General features: G+C 48.7%; 1 protein-coding gene across 1 annotated transcript in view; it reads right to left on the bottom strand.

Moving 5' to 3' along the window:
- LOC140458192 (protein-methionine sulfoxide oxidase mical3a-like) overlaps positions 1–19,965 on the bottom strand; it is a 433,786-nt gene that overhangs the window by 199,358 nt on the left and 214,463 nt on the right. Inside the window, exons 16-20 of the mRNA XM_072552428.1 lie at positions 19,094–19,132; positions 17,409–17,453; positions 10,194–10,238; positions 9,043–9,087; positions 4,336–4,380 (exon numbers count right to left, since the gene is read on the bottom strand). Of these exons, the coding sequence (XP_072408529.1) occupies positions 4,336–4,380; positions 9,043–9,087; positions 10,194–10,238; positions 17,409–17,453; positions 19,094–19,132 (219 nt within the window). The remainder of the gene's footprint in view (positions 1–4,335; positions 4,381–9,042; positions 9,088–10,193; positions 10,239–17,408; positions 17,454–19,093; positions 19,133–19,965) is intronic.

The following is a 19,965-nucleotide window of genomic DNA, read 5'->3' as shown; positions in this document are numbered from 1 at the left end:
AGGTGGGGCCTATACTCATTAAGGTTTAGAGGAATGAGAGGCAAACAGATACAAAATTCTTGGTGGGGTGGAGTTGGGGGGGGGGGCTTGACAAGGTAGATATGGAGAGTTGCTAGAGTCTCAGAATAAAAGATTGAAGTCAGAGGTGAGAAGGAATGCCTTCTCTCAGAGGATAGAGAATCTGCGCATGTACCTCAGAAGGACATTGAGGGTGGGTCATTAAGCACATTCTAGGCTGAGAAAGACTTTAATTCATAAGGGAATCAATATTTGTAGGGAAAAGCAGGAAATAGGAGTTGAGGATAATTAGATCTCATTGAATAGCAGAGCAGACTCAATGGACCAAAGAGTCTGCCTGTGCACCTCTGTCTTACGGTCTTACTAAAACAAACATTATAGTATGACTATTTTGTCAATCTGAAACTTCAAAGAAGATTTTGCTGGTTAACTGAATTTGAAGCTTTGTTAAATATTTCATTTGGTATTGCTATAAACCACTTTCAAAGTTTGAAATAAGTTTAAAACAACAGAATTTAAATGGCAAGAATACTTGCTTGAAGTCAGCAGATTACAATCAGCGTTATAACACTACAACTTGAATTAGAATACAAAAACACATTTAAGAAGAAATAGGAGGAGAATCGATGCATCAAAAAGGGTTTTATGTAAGGGATGGACAAAAAAAACAAGATAAAAACAATTACTGCAGATGCTGAAAACCAAATACTGGATTAGTGGTGCTGGAAGAGCACAGCAGTTCAGGCAGCATTCAACGAGCAGCGAAATCGACGTTTCGGGCAAAAGCCCTTCATCAGGAATAAAGGCAGTGAGCCTGAAGCGTGGAGAGATAAGCTAGAGGAGGGTGGGGGTGGGGAGAAAGTAGCATAGAGTACAATGGGTGAGTGGGGGAGGAGATGAAGGTGATAGGTCAAGGAGGAGAGGGTGGAGTGGATAGGTGGAAAAGAAGATAGGCAGGTAGCTTCAGAGCAGAGGAAATGACCTGGGAGTTGCAAGGGGCGGGCCAGCACAGGGGAGACGATTCTTAAGATAAATGATTCCTTCAAAATTAAACAATAAATTTGAAGCTGAACAAGTTAATATATAATCTGTTCTAAAGAAGGTGCATCGGACCCAAAATCTTAACTCTGTTTCTGTTTCTGACTTCCATTATCTGTAGTTCTTTCGGTTTTACGTTCATATTATTGTGTTCAATGGGCCTTATAGTCAGTGGCACGAGAAGTCACCAAAATATCAACAAAGATACAAATACTTTTAAAAGCTACTCCAATCAAGCAAACAAAATTCTTGAAAGGGCACAATTTAACAGAAGAAAGAGTTCAACCTCCAGGAATATGCAGACTACTTTAAAAGTGACCACTTCAGATCAGTGAAAAACATGACTCCACAATTCAGAAGAGGCACAATTGTTGTTGGAATTATGCAGTGCTTGGCAGATTTCATATATCAACATGGGGTGTGGATATTGCTGGTAGGTGCTATTCTTGCCCATAGATGATGCTGGTGTAAGCTATGGACAGGAGTAAGCTATTCAACCCATCAAGTCTATTCTGCCATTCAACTAGATCATAACTGATCAGTACCTCAATGCCATTCTCCACATTGCTTAATGTCATTAATTTCTAAAAACTTATTAATGCCTTTCTTGAACTTACTCAATGATTGAGTTTCCACATGTCTGGGGTACAGAATTTCAAATTCCAAAGACTGCTCATGCTCTGAGTGAAGAAATTCCTCCTCATTTCAATCCAAAATGGCCTACCCCTTATCCTGAGGTCATATCCCTGGCCAGGGGAAACTTAATATCTATATCTGCCCTATAAGAACGTTTTCGGAGATCACTTCTCATTTTTTAAAAAAAGTCTATCGAAAATAGGCACAGTTTCTTCAATTATTTCTCACAAGAAAATCCCACCACCTAAAGGATTGATTAGAAAACTTCCATTACATTCTTTTTATGGCAAGTACATCCCTCCTTAGATAAGGTGGCCAAAAAAAAAAAGAGTTGGATAGAGCTCTCAAGGATAGTGGAATCAAGGGTTATGGAAATAAGGCAGGAACAGGATACTGATTAAGGATGACCAGCCATGATCATATTGAATGGTGGTGCAGGCTGGAAGGGCAGAATGGCCTACTCCTGCAACTATTGTCTATTGTCAAAAATTGTTAGATCTCACCAAGACTCTATAACTGCATGAAAACTTCATTCCGCTTGAACTCAAATCCTACTGAAATGAAGGTTAGCATACTGCTTGTCTTTCTAATTGCTTATTGCACCTGCACGAGACTCACCTTTTAGTGATTCAAGGGACAAGGATCCTCTTAGGCACCCACATTTCTTAGCCTTTCACCAGTTAAAACCTGTTCTGCCTTTTCTGTTTTTCTCTACAAAGTAAATAGCTTCACACTTTTTTTCCATTATATTCCATCTTCCTTGTTCTAATCCATCCATTCAGTCATCCTGAAGCTTCTTTGTAGCCTTCTTACAATTTACATTCGCACTATTTGCCATCCTCAGCAAATTGGGAAATCTTACAATTGGTCCCCATATGCAAATCATTTATACAAACTGTGTACCTAGCACTGATTCTTGTGGCACTCCAGTGGTAACAGCCTGCCATTCTGAGAATGATCTGTTTAATTCTCCTCTCTGTCCTTTGACTATACTAGCGTGCTATCTAGTGGCATAGTATATTCCCTCAAACCCATGTGCTCTCATTTGAGAACATAGAACAATACAGTGTAGAACAGGCCCTTTGGCCCTCGATGTTGCACCGACCTGTGAACTATCCTCAGCTCGTTCCCCCTACACTATCCCAAAATCATCCATGTGCTTATCTAAGGATTGTTTAAATCTCCCTCATGTGGCTGAGAATTTATTTCCTAAACTTTTGACTGGGAGCTTACCGAGCCTTTCAGAAATAACTAATATCCTCAAAACAAACTTAAGTTTCTCAAAAATGTTTCAGAAATCCACATTTTGTCAAGTGCTCCCTCTCATTAAGACTCTCCAGCGGTCTATCCTTTAACACTGACAACCAAATAGGCACTTCGTGTCAACACAGGGAGAAGGATTGCTGGTACTGAACTACCTCTACCTCAAGCTGCCAAACATTGGCACCCAGTGCTCTAAACAACGAGGAACAACTTCATATAAGCCGCTTATGACAGACTTTGCCTTTCCAAAGTCAGTTTGTTCAACCATCAGAAGCAGATGATCCCATCTGACCTCACCAAAACTCTAAGGTAGCATTGGCATCATTTCTGGAAGATGGAATGATGTCAACCAGCCACCTAACCCTGCTGACAAGTCTGTTCCAAGGCCTTTTGGATGTCCGTGTGTGCATCACATCAACAGCATTACCTTCATTAATCCTCCAATTACCTCATGAGAAAACTCCAGCAGATTGGCTGAACACTATCTGTCTTGAACAAGTCAATACTGGCTTTCATAGTTTAATCTATATTTGTTTAGATGCAAGGTCTTATTGAGTAATGTAGCATCTTCTAGAAGCTGAATGGCACACGCCACAGTATGGTGGTTCAGCGTTTAGCACTGCTGCCTCACAGTGCCCGGGTTCAATTCTAGCCTCGGGTAACTGTCGTTGTAGAGTTTGCACATTCTTCCCATATCTGCGTGGGTTTCCTCTGGGTGCTCTGGTTTCTGCCCATGGTCCAAAGATGTGCAGGTTAGGTGGATTGGCCATGCTAAATTGCCCATAGTGTCCACAGATGTGCAGGCTAAGTGGATTAGCCATGGGAAATGCAGGGTTCCAGGGATAGCATAGGGAACTGGGGCTGAGTGGGATGCTCTTTAGGAAAGTTAATGTGGACTTGATGGGCTGAATGACCTGTTTCTACACTGCAGGGACTCCATGATTCTATTTCTACTTAGTGTGATCTTATGACCATGTGACTATTAAAAATGATAATTCAATACAAAATTGAGGCTTTTCCACCACAGAGGCTAAACTGCAGGACTTATCCTTGTATCCTTCTGAACAAGTGCACAACAGTTGCAAAGCCTCCAGGCCTTTGGTACCATTTCTGTGCCTAGATTTAAGACTGAGATAGATAAATTTTGGGTCTCTTGGGGCATTGAGGAACACAAAGAGTAGACAGGAATTTGGAACTGAAGCTTAAGATGAGCTATGACCATACTGAATAATGGAACAGGCTCGATGGGCTGAATGGCCTTGTTTCTCGTATTCTTGCAGGATCAAAAGCTAGACAGCAATCAGAGGGTAAAGAGAGTGTCAGAGGGGACAGGGTCTGCAGGAGTGAAGGTTAAAACACATTCAGGAGCAACCAACTCACTTTTGTCTTTGGCAGCTTGGGTACTGACTTGTGCCTAAACAATGCCTAAAATATAAAAGCAGACAAAAGGAATCAATATAACCTGGGGTCATTCTCTGCACTGGATGTAACAGGAAAACAAATCTCTCAACAAACAGGGGATCATTGCAACTGGCGACCATCCCATACACATGGTGGTTTGGGATCCTGAGACACCTGAGAAGTTGTGTATTATGTTAGGGTTAATACGCACCACGAGGTTAGATATCAGATTAGGCTACTTCATAAATGAGGCCACCGGGTATAGCAGTCTCTCTCATAATCACATCACACAACCAACAGGGGTCACTCTGTCCATGTGGTCAGAGATTAAAGAAGAGGCACCCTCCACAAGAGAACAATTCGTTCACACCAATATCTCAGTTGACAGGCTGAGAGTTGTCAGCTGACCATCAGTCCACAATAATGTCAGAAGGGTTAGTGTCATCACAATGACACAAGGCAGACACAGAAACATCCAGGCAGAAGATTATACAGTGGCTGGGAAAGCTCAGCAGACTTGACAGCATCTGTGAAGAGAAAGCAAAGTTAATGTTTCAGGTCCGGTGACCCTTCCTCAGAACTGAGGACCTGAAATGTTAACTTTGATTTCTCTCCACAGGTGTTTCAAGACCTGCTGAGTTTGTCCAGTAATTTCTGTTTTTGTTTCTGATTTATAGCATCCACAGTTCTTTTTATTTCTAAGATTACACAGACACAGGAGAAAGGGTCAACTGTCAACAGGGGTCATTCAGTTCAGACAGGGGTCACTGTACACAGCTGTGTAGACAGAGGTCACTCTGTACACGGGGTCAGTACAGACAGGGATCACACTGCACACAGGGTCAGTGTTGTCAGGGGTCACTCTATACAGGGCTAAGCACAGACGCTAAACTGACTGTCATCAGATTGCAGAACCTATCCTTGCATCCTTCTGAACAAGTGCGTAACACTTGCAAAGCCTCCAGGCCTTTAGTACCATTTCTGTGCCTGGATTTAGGGATAAGGACAGAGGTCACACTTAGACAGGGTAGATTCTAATAATATTTATTGGCTACCTCTAACTCACATCTTTCATGTTAGATACTTATAGGTCCCAAAATACAAACAGACTGAAAAAAATCAATCACAAATCTACTCGGATTTCTCTATCCAAGCACAGAGTAATTGCTTCATTTGCAAATGTTTCTGTTAAGGGTCAGTATGTACACACACTCGGTTAGAACAGGACTCACTCTACACATGGGGTCAGTGCAGCAGGGATTGCTCTGTAGTGGTGTGGACAAGGGTCAGTCTCTATTATCAACAGGGGTCTAACTTGTTTCTCTGGCATCCACGTTTGTGTCCCTTGTTCTAAACTCTCCTAAAATGTACAAATGCAGAAACACATGCATCAAAAAACCCAGGTTTGTAGTCTGCAGTCGCTCTCATGAAAATGGATTTCCTACACGTTCATTAACTATTTCTCCTGACTTGCAGCGTCATATAAAATGTCTGGTTAAAATGAGATCATTCTGGATGTGCTTTCAAGTCTGCACAACGTTCACGACAGCCACAAGAGACACATGAGAAAGAGATCAGGCAATGTATCAGAGGACAACGTACGTCACACTGTAGAGATGCTCAGAGTGGACAGGGGTCACGCTGTACATGGGGTCAGTGCAGACAGGGCTCACTCTGTACACGGGGTCAGTGCGGACAGGGCTCACGCTGTACACGGGGTCAGTGCGGACAGGGCTCACTCTGTACACGGGGTCAGTGTGGACAGGGGTCACTCTGTACACGGGGTCAGTGTGGACAGGGGTCACTCTGTACACGGGGTCAGTGTGGACAGGGGTCACTCTGTACACGGGGTCAGTGTGGACAGGGGTCACTCTGTACACGGGGTCAGTGTGGACAGGGGTCACTCTGTACACGGGGTCAGTGTGGACAGGGGTCACTCTGTACACGGGGTCAGTGTGGACAGGGGTCACTCTGTACACGGGGTCAGTGTGGACAGGGGTCACTCTGTACACGGGGTCAGTGTGGAAAGGGGTCACTCTGTACACGGGGTCAGTGTGGACAGGGGTCACTCTGTACACGGGGTCAGTGTGGACAGGGGTCACTCTGTACACGGGGTCAGTGTGGACAGGGGTCACTCTGTACACGGGGTCAGTGTGGACAGGGGTCACTCTGTACACGGGGTCAGTGTGGACAGGGGTCACTCTGTACACGGGGTCAGTGTGGACAGGGGTCACTCTGTACACGGGGTCAGTGTGGACAGGGGTCACTCTGTACACGGGGTCAGTGTGGACAGGGGTCACTCTGTACACGGGGTCAGTGTGGACAGGGGTCACTCTACACGGGGTCAGTGTGGACAGGGGTCACTCTGTACACGGGGTCAGTGTGGACAGGGGTCACTCTGTACACGGGGTCAGTGTGGACAGGGGTCACTCTGTACACGGGGTCAGTGTGGACAGGGGTCACTCTGTACACGGGGTCAGTGTGGACAGGGGTCACTCTGTACATGGGGTCAGTGTGGACAGGGGTCACTCTGTACACGGGGTCAGTGTGGACAGGGGTCAGTGTAGACAGGGCTCACTCTGTACACGGGGTCAGTGTGGACAAGGTTCATGCTGTACACGGGGTCAGTGTGGACAGGGGTCACTCTGTACACGGGGTCAGTGTGGACAGGGGTCGCTCTGTACACGGGGTCAGTGTGGACAGGGGTCACTGTACACAGGGACAGTGTGGACAGGGGTCAGTGTAGACAGGGCTCACTCTGTACACGGGGTCAGTGTGGACAAGGTTCATGCTGTACACGGGGTCAGTGTGGACAGGGGTCACTCTGTACACGGGGTCAGTGTGGACATGGGGTCAGTGTGGACAGGGCTCACGCTGTACATGGGGTCAGTGTGGACATGGGGTCAGTGTGGACAGGGCTCACGCTGTACATGGGGTCAGTGTGGACATGGGGTCAGTGTGGACAGGGCTCACGCTGTACATGGGGTCAGTGTGGACAGGGGTCACTCTGCACATGAGGTACCTTATGACAATATTTACTCTATCTGTAACTGACTAACTCACATCTTTCACTGGCTCCCTGGCTTGCAGCTTAGATACGTAAACATCCTAAAATAGTAAAAGACAGAAGCAAATTAATCTGATATCGTGGTAGACGTCTCACACTCACTTGAACAGCAAATGTCATTGTTCACAGGGTCAGTGTGTACACATGGTCAGTGGGGACAGGGGTTACTCTGTACACACGGTCAGTGTGGATAGGGCTCACTCTACATGGGGTCAGTGCGGACAGGAGTCACTCTGTACACACGGTCAGTAAGTACAGGGGTCACTGTTTGTGTGGATGGGGGTCACTCTGTATACAGGGTCATTGTAGAGTATGGTCACTCTGTACATGGGGGCAGTGGAGAAAGATTTACCCTGTCTTCAGTAGGGTCTAGCTCACTTGTTTCTCTGGCTTCCAAGATTCTGTCTCTCATTCTAAAATATCAAAACACATTTATCAATAACCCCCAGGAGCAGACTGTGCACTCACTGCAAAGGGAATCACTCTGCACAAGACAACTTCTTTCTCCACCACCTGTAACAGATTGACATACCTGTGACCAATCGCACTGTTCTGTTTTTGTGCCTCAAATGCAAATAATGTTGATGAGTACAAGGTCACAGAGAGTCTAGAGTGTGGATTCAGTTAGACACTAATGACAAAGCACCGGCAATGTGGTCAGGAGATCCACCATACAGAGGGACAGTGTGGACAGGGGATGCTGTGTACACCGAGTCAGTGTGAACAGGGATCACTCTGTAGCACTGTGGAACAAGGTCAGTCTCTATTATTGTTGTCGAGAATGTGGTGCTGGAAAAGCACAGCAGGTCAGGCAGCATCCGGGGAGCAGGAGAGTCAACGTTTGAGGCAGAAGCCCTTCATCAGGCATCCAGTCTCTATCATCAACAGGAACGGTGGCACAGTGGTTAGCACTGCTGCCTCACAGCGCCAGAGACCCAGGTTCAATTCCCGCCTCAGGCGACTGACTGTGTGGAGTTTGCACATTTTCCCCGTGTCTGTGTGGATTTCCTCCGGGTGCTCCGGTTTCCTCCCACAGTCCAAAGATGTGCAGGTCAGGTGAATTGGCCCGTAGTGTCAGGTAAGTGATAAATGTAAGGGTATGGGTGGGTTGCGCTTCGGCGGGGCGGTGTGGACTTGTTGGGCTGAAGGGCCTGTTTCCACACTATAAGTAATCTAATCTAATCTAATTTACTTGTTTCTCCAGTTTCCTTGTTCTAAACTATCCTACTATGTACAAACACAGAAACGTGCATCAATATATCCTAGGATCATAGTCTGCAGTCGGCCTTATGGTCAGGGATTCCCCAAAGGTTCATTAAGTAATTCTCTAGACTTGGTGTGACATGGAAGGATTCTAATTAAATTGGGATCATTCTGTATGTGCTTTCTAGTCTGCACAACATTCACAACAGACTCAGGGAAAAAATGAGAAAGGGATCAGGTTTTGCGAAGTGTCAGACAATAACATAAGTCACATTGTACAGGTGCTCATAGGGGACAGGGCTCACTCGTCACATGGGGTCAGTGCAGACAGGAGTCACTCTGGACACATGCTCATAGCAGACAGGAGTAACTCTGTACAGGGAGTAGGTTATGATATCTGTATCTGACTAACTCACATCTTTCACTGGCACCCTGATTTGCATCTTAGATACATAAAGGTCCTAAAATAGAAAAAGACAGAAAGAAATTAATCAGAAATCCTGGTAGATTTCTCTCGCTCAGGTGAATAGCAAATGTCTGTTCTGTACAAGGGTTCACAGGTTCAGTGTGTACAAACTGTCAGGAGGATTGGGGTCATGCTGTACTTGCAGTCAGTAAGAGCAGGGCTCACTCTGAACATTGGCTCAGTGTGATCAGTGGTCACGCTGCACACCGGGACAGTGTGGACAGGGGTCACTCTGTACACAGGGTCAGTGTGGTAGACAGGTCTCAGTCTGTACACTGGGTCAGGGCGGACAGGTCTTACAAAATACATGGGGTCAGTGCAGACAGGGGTCACTCTGTACACGGGATCAGTGAGGACAGGGGTCACTCTGTACATGGGGTCAGTGTGGACAGGGGTCACTCAGTACGGGGGGGTGTCAGTGTGGACAGGGGTCACTCAGTACAGGGGTCAGTGTGGACAGGGGTCACTCTGTACACGGGATCAGTGTGGACAGGGGGTCACTTTGTACATGGGGTCAGTATGGACAGGGGTCACTCTGTACATGAGGGTCAGTGCGGACAGGGGTCACTCTGCACACAGGGTCAGTGCGGACAGGGGTCACTCTGTACAGGCGGTCAGTGTGGACGGGGTCTCACTGTTCAAGGGGTCAGTGCGGACAGCGGTCACTCTGTACAAGGGGTCAGTGTGGAAAGGGGTCAGTCTGCATGGGGGGTCAGTGCGGATAGGGGTCACTCTGCACGAGGGGTCAGTGCGGACAGGGATCACTCTGTACGTGGGGTCAGTGCAGACAGGGATCACACTGTACAGGCGGTCAGTGTGGACAGGGGTCACTCTTACAAGGGGTCAGTGCGGACAGGGGTCAGTCTGCACAGGGGTCACTCTGTACACGGGGTCAGTGTGGAAAGGGGTCACTCTGCACGGGGGGGTCAGTGCGGACAGGGGTCACACTGCACAGGGGGTCAGTGAGGACGGAGTCACTCTGTACACGGGGTCAGTGTGGACAGGGGTCACTCTGTACACGGGGTCAGTGTGGACATGGGTCACTTCATACTTGGGATAGGTTATGATAATATTTACTCGATCTGTAACTGACTAACTCACATCTTTCACTGGCACTCTGGTTTGCATCTTCGATACGTAAAGATCCTAAAATAGAAAAAGACAGAGGCAAATCGATCTGATATCGTGGTAGACATCTCAAACTCAAGTATCTGTTGTGTACAAAGTTTCATAAGTTCAGTGTGCGTACACAGTCAGGAAGGACAGGGGTCACTCTGTACAGGGGTCACTGTTTGTGTGGACGGGGGTCACTCTGTATACAGGGTCATTGTAGAGTATGGTCACTCTGTACATGGGGGCAGTGGAGGAAGATTTACCCTGTCTTCAGTAGGGTCTAGCTCACTTGTTTCTCTGGCTTCCAAGATTCTGTCTCTCATTCTAAAATATCGAAACACATTTATCAATAACCCCCAGGAGCAGACTGTGCACTCACTTCAAAGGGAACACTCTGCACAAGACAACTTCTTTCTCCACCACCTGTAACAGATTGACATACCTGTGACCAATCGCACTGTTCTGTTTGTGCCTCAAATGCAAATAATGTTGATGAGTACAAGGTCACAGAGAGTCTAGAGTGTGGATTCAGTTAGACACTAATGACAAAGCACCGGCAATGTGGTCAGGAGATCCACCGTACAGAGGGACAGTGTGGACAGGGGATGCTGTGTACACCGAGTCAGTGTGAACAGGGATCACTCTGTAGCACTGTGGAACAAGGTCAGTCTCTATTATTGTTGTCGAGAATGTGGTGCTGGAAAAGCACAGCAGGTCAGGCAGCATCCGGGGAGCAGGAGAGTCAACGTTTGAGGCAGAAGCCCTTCATCAGGCATCCAGTCTCTATTATCAACAGGAACGGTGGCACAGTGGTTAGCACTGCTGCCTCACAGCGCCAGAGACCCAGGTTCAATTCCCGCCTCAAGCGACTGTGTGGAGTTTGCACATTCTCCCCGTGTCTGTGTGGATTTTCTCCGGGTGCTCCGGTTTCCTCCCACAGTCCAAAGATGTGCAGGTTAGGTGAATTGGCCCGTAGTGTCAGGTAAGGGGTAAATGTAAGGGTATGGGTGGGTTGCGCTTCGGCGGGGCGGTGTGGACTTGTTGGGCCGAAGGGCCGGTTTCCACACTGTAAGTAATCTAATCTAATCTAATTTACTTGTTTCTCCAGTTTCCTTGTTCTAAACTATCCTACTATGTACAAACACAGAAACGTGCATCAATATATCCTAGGATCATAGTCTGCAGTCGGCCTTATGGTCAGGGATTCCCCAAAGGTTCATTAAGTAATTCTCTAGACTTGGTGTGACATGGAAGGATTCTAATTAAATTGGGATCATTCTGTATGTGCTTTCTAGTCTGCACAACATTCACAACAGACTCAGGGAAAAAATGAGAAAGGGATCAGGTTTTGCGAAGTGTCAGACAATAACATAAGCCACATTGTACAGGTGCTCATAGGGGACAGGGCTCACTCGTCACATGGGGTCAGTGCGGACAGGAGTCACTATGTGTGTCAATGTGGACAAGGATCCATGTGGACAAGGATCTGTATCTATTATCAACAGGGGGCTAACTTACTTGATTCTCTGGCATCCTCATTTGTGTCCCTAGCTCTAAACGACCCAAAAATATACAAACACAGAAATGCCGGCATCAAAAATTGCCAGGATTTTAGTCAGCAGTTTGCCCCACAGAAAAGGATTCCTCAAAGGTATATTAACTATTTATGACTCCGTGAAGTAAAGCCGAAGGATTCTGATTAAATTAGGAACATTTTGTATGTGCTTCCTAGTCTGCACGACATTCACAACAAGCACAGGAGAAGAATGAGAAAGGGATCAGATTTTGCAAAGTGTCAGATGACGGCATGGTGTCTCAGTGGTTAGCGCTGCTGCCTCTCAGTACCAGGGTCCCAGGTTCGAATCCAGCCTCAGGTGACTGACGGTGACACACTCTCCCCGGGTCTGCGTGGGTTTCCTCCGGGTGCTCCAGTTTCCTCCCACAGTCCAAAGATGTGCAGATGAGGTGAATTGGCCATGGGAAATTGCCCATAGTGTTAGGTGCATTAGTCAGAGAGTAATGGGTCTGGGTGGGTTAGTCTTCGGAGGGTCAGTGTGGACTGGTTGGGCTGAAGGGCTTGTTTCCACACTGTAGGGAATCGAAACATCTAAAAAAGACATAGGGCACATTGTACACCTGCTCATAGCAGACACTGGTCACTCTGTACATGGCCTCATAGCGGACAGGGGTCACTCTGTACACAGGGTCAGCACGAACAGGAGTCACTCTGTACATGGGTTCATAGAGGGCAGGGGTCATTCTGTGCATGCTCATAGCGGACAGGGGTCACTCTGTACATGGGGTATGTTACATAAAACATAGAACAATACAGCACAGAACAGGCCCTTCGGCCCACGATGTTGTGCCGAACGTTTGTCCTAGCTTAAGCACCTATCCATGTACCTATCCAATTGCCGCTTAAAGGTCACCAATGATTTTGACTCTGCCACTCCCACAGGCAGCGCATTCCATGCCCCCACCACTCTCTGGGTAAAGAACCTACCCCTGACATCCCCCCTATACCTTCCACCCTTCACCTTAAATTTATGTCCCCTTGTAACACTCTGTTGTACCCGGGGAAAAAGTCTCTGACTGTCTACTCTATCTATTCCTCTGATCATCTTATAAACCTCTATCAAGTCACCCCTCATCCTTTGCCGTTCCAATGAGAAAAGGCCTAGCACACTCAACCTATCCTCGTACAACCTATTCTCCATTCCAGGCAACATCCAGGTAAATCTTCTCTGCACCCTCTCCAAAGCTTCCACATCTTTCCTAAAGTGAGGCGACCAGAACTGCACACAGTACTCCAAATGTGGCCTTACGAAGGTCCTGTACAGCTGCAACATCACTTCACGACTCTTGAATTCAATCCCTCTGCTAATGAACGCTAATACACCATAGGCCTTCTTACAAGCTCTATCCACCTGAATGGCAACTTTCAAAGATCTATGAACATAGACCCCAAGATCCCTCTGCTCCTCCACCTAACTAAGAACCCTACCGTTAACCCTATATTCCGCATTCTTATTTGTCCTTCCAAAATGGACAACCTCACACATGACAGGGTTGAACTCCATCTGCCACTCCTCAGCCCAGCTCTGCATCATATCTAAGTCCCTCTGCAGCCGACAACAGCCCTCCTCACTATCCACAACTCCACCAATCTTCGTATCGTCTGCAAATTTACTGACCCACCCTTCGATTCCCTCTTCCAAGTCATTAATAAAAATTACAAACAGCAGAGGACCCAGAACTGATCCCTGCGGAACTCCACTTGTAACTGGGCTCCAGGCTGAATATTTACCATCTACCACCACTCTCTGACTTCGACCGGTTAGCCAGTTCTCTATCCAACTGGCCAAATTTCCCTCTATCCCATGCCTCCTGACTTTCCACATAAGCCTACCATGGGGAACCTTATCAAATGCCTTACTAAAATCCATGTACACTACATCCACTGCTCTACCCTCATCCACATGCTTGGTCACCTCCTCAAAGAATTCAATAAGACTTGTAAGGCAAGACCTACCCCTCACAAATCCGTGCTGGCTGTCCCTAATCAAACAGTGTCTTTCCAGATACTCATAAATCCTATCCCTCAGTACCCTTTCCATTACTTTGCCTACCACCGAATTAAGACTAACTGGCCTGTAATTTCTGGGGTTATCCCTATTCCCTTTTTTGAACAGGGGCACAACATTCGCCATTCTCCAGTCCCCTGGTACCACCCCCGTTGACAGTGAAAAATGTTATGATAATATTTACTCCATCTCTAACTGACTAACTCACAATTTTCACTGGCACCCTGGTTTGCATCTTAGATACGTTAATGTCTTAAATTAGAAAAAGACAAAGAAATTAATCAGAAATCCTGTCAGATGAAGCAACTCTGGGTCAGTGTGGACAAGGGTCACTGTGTGCACCATATCAGTGGGTACCAAGACCACTCTGTACTCGGATCATGTTGTACATGGTGCCGGTGTAGACAGGGGTCAATCTGTTTAGGTGGTCAGTGTGGACAGGGGTCACTCTGTATAGGGGATCAGACGTGGGTCACTGAGTACAGGAGATCAGTGTGGACAGAACTATCTCTAAACACAGGGTCAGTGCGGAAAAGGGTCAGTCTGTCCACGGGTCAAAACCAACAGGAGTCATTCTGTATAGATGGTCAGTGTGGACAGGGGTTAATCTGTATAGGTGGTCAGTGTGGACAGGGGTCACTCTGTATAGGTGGTCAGTGTGGACAGGGGTCAATCTGTATAGGGGATTATCGTGGATAGGGGTCACTCTGTATAGATGGTCAGCGTGGACAGGGGTCACTGCACAGGTGGTCAGTGTGGACAGGGGTCAATCTGTATAGGGGATCAGCGTGGACAGGGGTCAATCTCTGCACAGGGTATCAGTGCGGACAGGGGTCACTCTGTATAGGGGATTATCGTGGATAGGGGTCACTCTGTATAGATGGTCAGTGTGGACAGGGGTCAATCTGTATAGGTGGTCAGTGTGGACAGGGGTCACTCTGTATCGGGGATCAGCGTGGACAGGGGTCACTGCACAGGTGGTCAGTGTGGGCAGGGGTCAATCTGTATAGGGGATCAGCGTGGACAGGGGTCAATCTCTGCACAGGGTATCAGTGCGGACAGGGGTCACTCTGTATAGGGGATCATCGTGGATAGGGGTCAATCTGTATAGGTGGTCAGTATGGACAGGGGTCACTCTGTATCGGGGATCAGTGTGGACAGGGGTCAATCTCTGCACAGGGATCAGTGCGGACAGGGGTCACTCCGCACAGGGATCAGTGCGGACAGGGGTCACTCCGCACAGGGATCAGTGCGGACAGGGGTCACTCCGCACAGGGATCAGTGCGGACAGGGGTCACTCCGCACAGGGATCAGTGCGGACAGGGGTCACTCCGCACAGGGATCAGTGCGGACAGGGGTCACTCCGCACAGGGATCAGTGCGGACAGGGGTCACTCCGCACAGGGATCAGTGCGGACAGGGGTCACTCCGCACAGGGATCAGTGCGGACAGGGGTCACTCCGCACAGGGATCAGTGCGGACAGGGGTCACGCCGCACAGGGATCAGTGCGGACAGGGGTCACGCCGCACAGGGATCAGTGCGGACAGGGGTCACGCCGCACAGGGATCAGTGCGGACAGGGTCACTCCGCACAGGGATCAGTGCGGACAGGGGTCACTCCGCACAGGGATCAGTGCGGACAGGGGTCACTTAGTACACAGGGTCAGTGTGGATAGGGGTCACTTTGTACACAGGGTCAGTGTGGATAGGGGTGACACTGTACGCGAGTCATGCTATAATTGGGAGCAGCGTGGACAGGGGTCACTCTGGACACTGGGTCAGTGCGGTCAGGGTTTGCACTGTACATCGTATCAGTGCAGATGTGGGTCACTGTGTACAGGAGATCAGTGTGGACAGAACTATCTCTAAACACAGGGTCAGTGCGGAAAAGGGTCACTCTGTCCACGGGTCAAAACCAACAGGAGTCATTCTATACATGATGTCAGTATGGGCACGGGTTATCCTGTACACAAGGTTAATGCTGGCAGAGGTCACATTTTCCAGACGGTGTCTGTGTGCATAGGGGTCACTCTTTACATGGGGTCAGTGCAGACAGGGGTCACTCTCCACACACGGCCAGTTTGGACAGGGGTCACTCTGTACACAGGGACAGTGTGGACAGGGGTCACTGTCTACAAGGGTGTCAGTGTGGACAGGGGTCACTCTGTACATGGGGTCAGTGTGGACAGGGGTCACTCTGTACATGGGGTCAGTGTGGACAGGGGTCACTCTGTACATGGGGTCAGTGTGGACAGGGGTCACTCTGTACATGGGGTCAGTGTGGACAGGGGTCACTCTGTACATGGGGTCAGTGTGGACAGGGGTCACTCTGTACATGGGGTCAGTGTGGACAGGGGTCACTCTGTACATGGGGTCAGTGTGGACAGGGGTCACTCTGTACATGGGGTCAGTGTGGACAGGGGTCACTCTGTACATGGGGTCAGTGTGGACAGGGGTCACTCTGTACATGGGGTCAGTGTGGACAGGGGTCACTCTGTACACAGGGACAGTGTGGACAGGGGTCACTGTCTACAAGGGTGTCAGTGTGGACAGGGGTCACTCTGTACATGAGGTCAGTGTGGACATGGGTCACTCTGTACGTGGGGTCAGTGTGGACAGGGCTCACTCTATACATGGGATCAGTGCGGACAGGGCTCACTCTATACATGGGATCAGTGCGGACAGGGGTCATTCTGTACACAGGGTCAGTGCAGACAGGGGTCTTCGGTACACTGGCTCAGTGTGGACAGTGATCAGTCTCTACATGGGGTCAGTGTGCAGGGGTCACTCTGTACATGGGATCAGTGCGGACAGGGGTCATTCTGTACACAGGGTCAGTGCAGACAGGGGTCTTCGGTACACTGGCTCAGTGTGGACAGTGATCAGTCTCTACATGGGGTCAGTGTGCAGGGGTCACTCTATACATGGGATCAGTGCGGACAGGGGTCATTCTGAACACGGGGTCAGTACAGACAGGGGTCTTCGGTACACTGGCTCAGTGTGGACAGTGATCAGTCTCTACATGGGGTCAGTGCGGACAGGGGTCACTCTATACATGGGGTCAGTGCGGACAGGGGTCACTCTGTACACAGGGTCAGTACAGACAGGGGTCTTCGGTACACTGGCTCAGTGTGGACGGGTCACTCTATACATGGGGTCAGTGCGGACAGGGGTCACTCTGTACACAGGGTCAGTACAGACAGGGGTCTTCGGTACACTGGCTCAGTGTGGACGGGTCACTCTATACATGGGGTCAGTGCGGACAGGGGTCATCTGTACATGGCGACAGTGCAGACAGGGGTCACCGTGTACACAATGTCAGTGCGGACAAGGTTCACTCTCTATACGGAGAGGTTATTGATGGGCTCACTCTGTACAGGGAGTAGGTTATAATAATATTTATTCTATCTGTAACTGACTAACACATCTTTCACTGGCTCCCTGGTTTGCATCTTCAGGAGGAAATGTGTGCACAGGGTCAGTTAGGACAGGGGTCTATCTGTACGTAGGGTCAGGGTGGACAGGAGTCACTGTGCACACAGGCTCGTGGTCGATAGGGGTCACTCTGTACATGGGTCAGTGTGGACAAGGGTCAGTCTCTATTATCAACACAGACTTACTGGTTTCTCTGGCTTCCTCGTTTGTGTCCCTCGTTCTAAACTGCCCTAAAATATACAAACACAGAAACACATTAATCAAAAAAACACCGGATAGTAGCCTCCAGTCGGCCTCACTAAAACGGATCTCGCAGAGCCCTGAGTCTTACAACACGGAGACAACCTCTTTGGACCAACTCGTCCAATCCAATTAATTTCTCAAAACCTGGAGTGACACGTAAGGATTGCAGGAAAGATGGGATCATTCTGTATGGGCTTACTAGTCTGCACAATGCTCACGACAGTGAAAAATATGAGAAATGGATCACATTTTGCAAAGTGTTAGAGGACAACAAAGGCCACCTTGTACGGGTGCACAAAGCATACAGGGCCCACTCTGTACACAGGCTCGGTGTGGACAGGGCCCACTCTGTACACAGGCTCGGTGTGGACAGGGCCCACTCTGTACACAGGCTCGGTGTGGACAGGGCCCACTCTGTACACAGGCTCGGTGTGGACAGGGCCCACTCTGTACACAGGCTCGGTGTGGACAGGGCCCACTCTGTACACAGGCTCGGTGTGGACAGGGCCCACTCTGTACACAGGCTCGGTGTGGACAGGGCCCACTCTGCACACAGGCTCGGTGTGGACAGGGCCCACTCTGCACACAGGCTCGGTGTGGACAGGGCTCACTCTGTACACAGGCTCGGTGTGGACAGGGCTCACTCTGTACACAGGCTCGGTGTGGACAGGGCTCACTCTGTACACAGGCTCGGTGTGGACAGGGCTCACTCTGTACACAGGCTCGGTGTGGACAGGGCTCACTCTGTACACAGGCTCGGTGTGGACAGGGCTCACTCTGTACACAGGCTCGGTGTGGACAGGGCTCACTCTGTACACAGGCTCGGTGTGGACAGGGCTCACTCTGTACACAGGCTCGGTGTGGACAGGGCTCACTCTGTACACAGGCTCGGTGTGGACAGGGCTCACTCTGTACACAGGCTCGGTGTGGACAGGGCTCACTCTGTACACAGGCTCGGTGTGGACAGGGCTCACTCTGTACACAGGCTCGGTGTGGACAGGGCTCACTCTGTACACAGGCTCGGTGCGGACAGGGCTCACTCTGTACACAGGCTCGGTGCAGACAGGGCTCACTCTGTACACAGGCTCGGTGTGGACAGGGCTCACTCTGTACACAGGGTCAGTACAGACAGGCCTCACTCTGTACACAGGGTCAGTACAGACAGGCCTCACTCTGTACACAGGCTCGGCACAGACAGGGCTCACTCTGTACACAGGGTCAGTATAGACAGGCCTCACTCTGTACACAGGCTCGGTGCAGACAGGGCTCACTCTGTACACAGTCTCGGTGTGGACAGGGCTCACGCTGTACACAGGTTCAGTGCACACAGGGCTCACTCTGTACACAGGCTTGGTGCATACAGGGCTCACTATGTACACGGTCTCGGTGTGGACAGGGGTCACTCTGTACACTGGGTCAGTGTGGATCGCATTACTCTGGACACTGAGAGAGTGTGGACAGGTCTCACTGCGTATATAGGGTCAATGTGGACTGGGTGAGGCTATACATGGGCTGAGAGTTGACAGGATATACTCGGTACACTTGATCCACGTGGACTGCATTAAGTTTGTATACAATGTCTGTAAGTACGAAGGTGACTGGGAACCTTGAGAAAGCACTAACTCACTTGCTTTGCTGGCGGCCTGGTTGGTTTCTCAGAGGACGCCTAAAATAGAAGGCAACAGAACACAATGCTTAAACATACTCTACAACCTTGTCAGAGGTCGTATCAGGATATCGGAGAGGACGGCCTGGAACAGCAAGATCAATAAATCAGAACAGTGTGATCAATAAACCCAGGAAACTGAGATCACTAACCCAGGACACTGAGATCAATAACCTAGGGTAGAACTGATCAATAACCCAGGACAATGTGTTCGATAATCCAGGACAGAACTGTTCAATAATCCAGGACAGAACTGTTCAATAACCCAGGACAGTGTGTTCGATAATCCAGGACAGAACTGATCAATAACCCAGGACAGTGTGTTCGATAATCCAGGACAGAACTGATCAATAACCCAGGACAGTGTGTTCGATAATCCAGGACAAAACTGTTCAATAACCCAGGACAGAACTGTTCAATAACCCAGGACAGTGTGTTCGATAATCCAGGACAAAACTGTTCAATAACCCAGGACAGAACTGATCAATAACCCAGGACAGTGTGTTCGATAATCCAGGACAGAACTGATCAATAACCCAGGACAGTGTGTTCGATAATCCAGGACAAAACTGTTCAATAACCCAGGACAGTGTGTTCGATAATCCAGGACAAAACTGATCAATAACCCAGGACAGTGTGTTCGATAATCCAGGACAAAACTGTTCAATAACCCAGGACAGTGTGCTCGATAATCCAGGACAAAACTGTTCAATAACCCAGAACAGTGTGTTTGATAATCCAGGACAAAACTATTCAATAACCCAGGACAGTGTGTTCGATAATCCAGGACAGAACTGATCAATAACCCAGGACAGTGTGTTCGATAATCCAGG

The sequence above is a fragment of the Chiloscyllium punctatum genome, chromosome 32 (genome assembly GCF_047496795.1).
Source record: "Chiloscyllium punctatum isolate Juve2018m chromosome 32, sChiPun1.3, whole genome shotgun sequence".
NCBI classification, from domain to species: domain Eukaryota; kingdom Metazoa; phylum Chordata; class Chondrichthyes; order Orectolobiformes; family Hemiscylliidae; genus Chiloscyllium; species Chiloscyllium punctatum.
Note: the sequence above shows the minus strand (reverse complement) of the source record. Positions and strands in the feature narration are given on the sequence as shown.